Raw genomic sequence first — 6,000 nt, forward strand, 5'->3', positions numbered from 1 at the left:
TCACACAGCCAGGAAGTGTTAGTGTCCCGGGCCAGATTGGAACTCCTGACTTCGGGGCTGGTGCTCTACCCACTGCGCCCCCTAGCTGCCCGGAGGCCCTCATTCTGGGAAGCTGCGAAGTGGTCCGGAGACCCCAGGGTCATGACCCCCCCCCAAGGGCCGTGAGACACTGAGGGCGCCAAGGACCAGAACCCAAGAGGGCGCCAAGGACCAGAACCCAAGCGGATGCCCCCGAGGGGCGAGAGGGGCTCCCACACACCCGGACGGACAGAGAGAAGGACGGAGCCAGGAAAGCCCCGCCCCCGACAAGGGGAGAGCCGGGAAAGCCCCGGCCTCCCAGAACCGCGGCCAATGGGAGAGGCAGGAGGCCCGGCCCGGACAACTCGACCCCCGCTGACCTGAGTCCTCCCCCTCCTCTCCCCTGGGCTCGGGCGGCTCTCGGGGGGCTAAGGGGATGCAGGAGAAGCAAAACCGAGTGAGAGACAAGGCGCCCTCGGACAAATCTGGGGCGTGGGGGAACGAGGGGAAGAAAGCCCCTCTCCCAGCCCAGCGCAGGGGGGTCGGAGCAGGGAGGGAGCCGGGGGACAACGGGGGCTTCCTGGGTGACTGGGAGAGCCCCGGGATGGGCCCAGAAACTGAGTGGGTGCTTGGAGGGAGGCCCCGGCCTTGGGGTGGAAGAGCCAGGAGGCCTGCGGGGAGGGGGCCGATAGGAGGGGTCTCCAGCCCCACCCCGGCCATGCTGAGCCCGCCTCCAGGCCCATCTTCCTCCCACCCCAACTTGCAGGGAGGGCGGGGGAGGCCAGAACCTGCTCAGGGCCACAATCGGAGCTGAGAGGATGAGTCCGGTTTGTGCAGGAACGCTGCCCAGGGCAGGGACAGTGGGGCCGGGGTCTGAGTCCTAGAGCAGTCACTGCCCCCAGCCTGGCAGCCCCGGCGCATCTGGAGATCCCCAGGGAACAGCAAGGTCCTAGTCTGGGGGTCACACACATGGCCGTGAGGCCTGGGTTCAAATCCGGCCCCGGACAGGAAATGGGTGTGAGGAAGGGCCCGGCTCTCTTAGCCTCTCCCCGGAACAAAGCAGAATGCCACTGGGTCCCGGCAGGGAGGCTGCCCCCGGGGCACAAGGGAAGGGAGGCCCATAAGCCCTTCAGAGACCCCCGGGCCCTCAGGAGTCCTCCCAGGGGACCTGGGGGCCGAGAGAGCCGGGCAGGAGCCCCCGGGGTGGGGAGGAGGGCAGGTAAGACACGGTGACAGGCCCGGGAAGACACAGGTCGGCAGCGATGGAGGAGCAGATGTGATTTCCAGAACTGTCGGGGGCTGCGCCAAGCAATCTGAAGCTCCTGGAGCTCCAGGCACAAAGATGAGAGAAAGGCACTTTCCCCTTCCCTAGGGCACTAAGGGGGCTGGGAGGAGGAGGGGGAGGAGGCCTCGAGGTCTCCCCTTTAAGGAACAGGAGTTTGCCCAAAAGGGGGGGTGGGGGAATTGGGCCGATTTACGGAGAGCAGGAATCCTGCTTAACTCCCACATCCCGGGGCTCCAGGCCTTTCCCAGGCATCTCACTGCAGCGGGAATTTCAAAGGTGCGTTTGCAGGGCCCGAAGCCAAGGGAGGGAAGCCAGAGATGGAGGCAAAAAGGTCAAAGGATTGAGGGCCTCAGGCTCTCACAAAGGGCGCGGCCCCCTCCCAGGCCTCCCACACCACAGGCCCACCCCTCCCCCCAAGGCCCCCAGGCAAAGCCAGCACCCCAACAGCAGGCCTGGGTCAGCGAGGCTCCGCCCTCTCTAGGTGGGCTGGTTTCTCGTCCCTCCTGCCCCCAAGGGCGACCCCCAGGAAAGCTGCTCCTGCCCTAGGGCTGCCCCAGCTGGGGGCGCCTCATGGATGGCACTGCCAGGTGGCCCCTCTGCGACGAGCTGGAGCACAATGTGCCCCTCGAGGGCAAGAGCGGCCGGCAGGGCGGGAGTGAGCAAGCTCCGAGGCAGAGGGAGCGGCCGGAGCTCGGGGGCACGCCGGGGCAGCCCCTCCTTTCTGAGCCATGTGCCCGCCGTGGCCTCCGGCAGCGGGCACCGAGAGGCAGGGTCTGGGCCGGGGGAGGGCAGGAAACTCGGGAAGGCGCCGAGGGGGCAGCAAAACACAAATGAAGTGCCCGCTCCTAAGGCAGGGCTTTCTATTGAGAAACAAGTCTCAGTCTGTGCCTGCCTCTGTGTGTGTCACTCTCTCTCTCTCTCTCTCACACACACACACACTCTCACAATGGGGCAGCAATGGGTTATCAGGGAAGGAAACAGATCCCAAGAGCCCGGGGAGAGGGGCAGAGACTCCCGGGCAGAGGCTCCCAGGCAGGGGACGGGCTATCCCCGGAGAGCGCAGAGAGGGGGTGGCTATCACCTCTGAAGACTGCCTGGAGCTCCTTTCCCAAGAGAAAGCCCTTCCCAGAGACCTGTGTCACCAGTCCCTGGAAGGGTCCGAACAGCAGCCAGACCCTTCTCCTTGCTCTCAAGGAGCTCCTGGTACGTGGGGGGGAACAACAAGGAAATAACTGCAAGAGCGAAGGAGAAGGGCGGGCTCGAGAGCAGCAGCAGGTGCTCAGCACTTGGACAGATCCTTCAGGGCAATCCAGGCAAGAGCCCCCAAGGGCACATTCACTGGGCTACAAGTAACTACCTGGTGACAAGTAACAAACAGGGAAAGTCAGCGCAGGGAAAGTAGGGAGGGTCGGAAGGCTCCATCCCCAGCAGTGACCAGTTCTGCCCCAAGCCGTCTCCTTCGCACCCGCAGACAGTAAGCACTTAATACATGCTCGCAGCAGACTGTCTGGGGAGCGCCGCCACAGGGCACAGGCGAGGTTGAGGGGTAATTCCCAAGGGGCTAAGTTAAAGGCCGCACGGAGTCCCCTCGGAGGGCACTCGCCCCCACCACAGAGCTCTCCTTCAGTCTCGCCCTACCGGAAGAAAAATCACAAGAACGAGCGCGGTGTGCCCCCGATCCCGTCAGATCCCAGGCTTGGGACCGTAACCTGGACTGGCTTTTTTCTTTCCCCAAATATTGTCAAACAAGATAAAAATTCACTGCCAAGGACTAAAAACCGGTGACTGTCAGATTTCTTATCTCCACCAGGCACAGTGTGTGTAAATAGGAACAAAAGTCCATCCCTCTTTGTCCTCCACTCGGCACGGAGTCAGCTGCTAATCTCCCCCAGCCAGATGGCTGCCAAGCGCCTTGCCGTGACCTACAAAATCCCATGATCCCTCCGGCATCCCCAACTCACATGAATCCCGGTTCAGCTGGACCCCGGCCACCTCTCACAGCTGAAAGCTAACTTTTTCCGGCTCTACCCCTCTCTGCTGCCCATCTGTCCCCCCACCTTCATTTTCAGTGCTCGGTCTCCTCCCCCAAACCAATTTCTGCTGCTGCTGTTTCTAAGCAAGGAAACATTCCTGAAGGTCCTGAATCACAGCCTTACTCGGGTCTCTCAGGATGGCAAGACAATACTTTTGTCCGTCTAGGACTGAAGCCCCCCTCACCCAAGTGCTTCCCAATCACCTTTCGGATAGGAGGAACGGCTCGTTAATGCTAAGGGATCCCGAAGTGGGGCTGAAATTTTCCATTCTTATTCATGGAGAAAAAACTGCCTTTGAAGCATCCACGAATGACGGTGTGACAGTTAATGGCCTTAAACTGGGCAGACATCCTGAGCGTCAACGGAACGTGACATAACTGCACCCACCGAAGCGATGCAGGGAGTTAAGAGGCACTGCCGGGCAGGTTCTTGCTGCTGACTGCCTCTGGAAGACTCCTCAAGATGGAGGTCTCCCAGACACATCCAATCCCTGCCCCTTCTACTTTTCCCATCTCTGCCAAGGGCACCAGGCTCCCCCAGGGGACACAGGGACTTTCCCTTTCCTCCCAACTTTCCTCCACCCCCTGCAAAGGTAGGGGTCTATTTCACCCAAACCAAGGCTACATCTCTGAAACTGACACCCCCTCCTCTCTTGGCTTCCCCTCCCTACAGGGGGACATGTCTATTTCACCCAAACCAAGGCTACATCTCTGAAACTGACACCCCCTCCTCTCTTGGCTTCCCCTCCCTACAGGGGGACATGTCTATTTCACCCAAACCAAGGCTACATCTCTGAAACTGACACCCCCTCCTCTCTTGGCTTCCCCTCCTACAGGGGGACATGTCTATTTCACCCAAACCAAGGCTACATCTCTGAAACTGACACCCCCTCCTCTCTTGGCTTCCCCTCCCTACAGGGGGACATGTCTATTTCACCCAAACCAAGGCTACATCTCTGAAACTGACACCCCCTCCTCTCTTGGCTTCCCCTCCCTACAGGGGGACATGTCTATTTCACCCAAACCAAGGCTACATCTCTGAAACTGACACCCCCTCCTCTCTTGGCTTCCCCTCCCTACAGGGGGATATGTCTATTTCACCCAAACCAAGGCTACATCTCTGAAACTGACACCCCCTCCTCTCTTGGCTTCCCCTCCCTACAGGGGGACATGTCTATTTCACCCAAACCAAGGCTACATCTCTGAAACTGACAGCCCTCTTCTTCCGACAAGTCAAGAGCAGTGTTGAGGCTGCCGATCTCTACCGTCCTGCTCCATCTAACCGCCCCCTATTCAGTGAACTCCAGGAGCTCCCTATTGCTCCCAGGTACAATTTTGGCAATCAAAGCTCTTCCGAGGCTATCCCGAGAACAGCCCTTGCTGGGGCCCTCCCTATAACTACTGACTTCCCCGACTTCCGCGGAATCCCAGCTAAAATCGCCCTTTCTACAGGAAGCCCCTCACCCCTCTGCTTGAGTCTTAATCATTTCCTAATTACCTCGTACAGAGGGACTGTCCCCCCCCCACCCCCGGACAAGGATCATTTTTTGCCTCTTTTTCTCTCCTCAGCACTTAGTCCAGTGCCTGGCACACAGCAAGCGCTTAATCAATGCTTGTTGACTGACAGTCATTGTTGACACCTATCCACACCTGGCACGCAATTCAGCAGCCCAAGGGCCCCGCACCCCAACCTCGCGTCTGGCCCCGCCCACTTTGCCCCCCCAAATCCGCGGGGGAACTTTTTTCCTCCTTCCTTCCGTCCGTCTCCCGTGGGACAGCGGGACCGGCGAGGAGCCCCAGGGAAGGAAAGAATAGACCCTTCCTGCCCCTTCTAGGTAGGGGAGAATCTCAATTTCTTCTCGGGACCAACCCCTCCGTGCTCCCCACTCCCACGAGGACGCGCTCCCGCGTGCCTCCGGTCTTCCATGCTCACCTTGGCGGTCGCCATGCTCCGCAAGGATGCTCTGTGGGCAGGCGCCAGGCGCGTTCTTGGCAGCGGACAGGTGCGCGCGCACTGCCTGTCCCAGCAGCGTACGGGTCACGTGATGACTGGCTGGGACGGGGTATTAGCGCTCATTGGCTGCACCCGCAGGCGCGTGACCCACCGCTCTCCGGATCGGGGAGGTGCTGGGCTCGTGACGTAAGAGGGGCGGAGCGTCTCCAGGCACGTGACACCTGGGGGCGTGGCGAAAGTGTCCCTAGAGGAGAATCTGGGAGGAGCCTAGGTGAGCTGGGGGCGGGGCGGGAAATTGAAGGCTCTGAGGTCCCTCCCCTTGTCCTCAGTTTCCCTTCTGAGAAATGGGAGGTCGATGAGCTCTGAGGCTCCTCCCTTACCCTGAGTTTCCCTTCTGAGAAATAGGGGGTCAGATCCCCAAGTTTGAGATCATCCCCATCTGCCCATGGTCTCCGAGATGCCAGGAGTGAGATTCTGGGTGGGAGCTTGGTTGAGAGAGCGCTGCCCTGGTCTATGTCATCTCAGGAGTCCAGCAGCTACTGCGGGCAGGCGGCCCTTTTACCGAGAGGAAGACCTCTGGGGTCTCCGGACAGGGACTCCTGCCCCTCCGGCCCCTGCCAGGCTCCTTGCAGAGTATCTCCAGGTGCCCATACCCAGCCCCAGCCTCTCTCCTGAGCACCGGCCTCCCCGCAGGCATCTCAGACTCAGCCC

At 60.7% G+C, this 6,000-nt stretch overlaps 1 protein-coding gene across 1 annotated transcript in view; it reads right to left on the reverse strand.

Moving 5' to 3' along the window:
* The window catches only part of SLC25A13 (solute carrier family 25 member 13), a 36,162-nt gene extending 30,801 nt beyond the window's left edge, over positions 1-5,361 (reverse strand). Inside the window, exon 1 of the mRNA XM_052000504.1 lies at positions 5,269-5,361. Within this exon, the coding sequence (XP_051856464.1) occupies positions 5,269-5,283 (15 nt within the window). The 5' untranslated portion in view covers positions 5,284-5,361. The remainder of the gene's footprint in view (positions 1-5,268) is intronic.
* Positions 5,362-6,000: the final 639 nt, after the last annotated feature.

Source organism: Antechinus flavipes, chromosome 5 (assembly GCF_016432865.1).
Source record: "Antechinus flavipes isolate AdamAnt ecotype Samford, QLD, Australia chromosome 5, AdamAnt_v2, whole genome shotgun sequence".
Classification (NCBI taxonomy): Eukaryota; Metazoa; Chordata; class Mammalia; order Dasyuromorphia; family Dasyuridae; genus Antechinus; species Antechinus flavipes.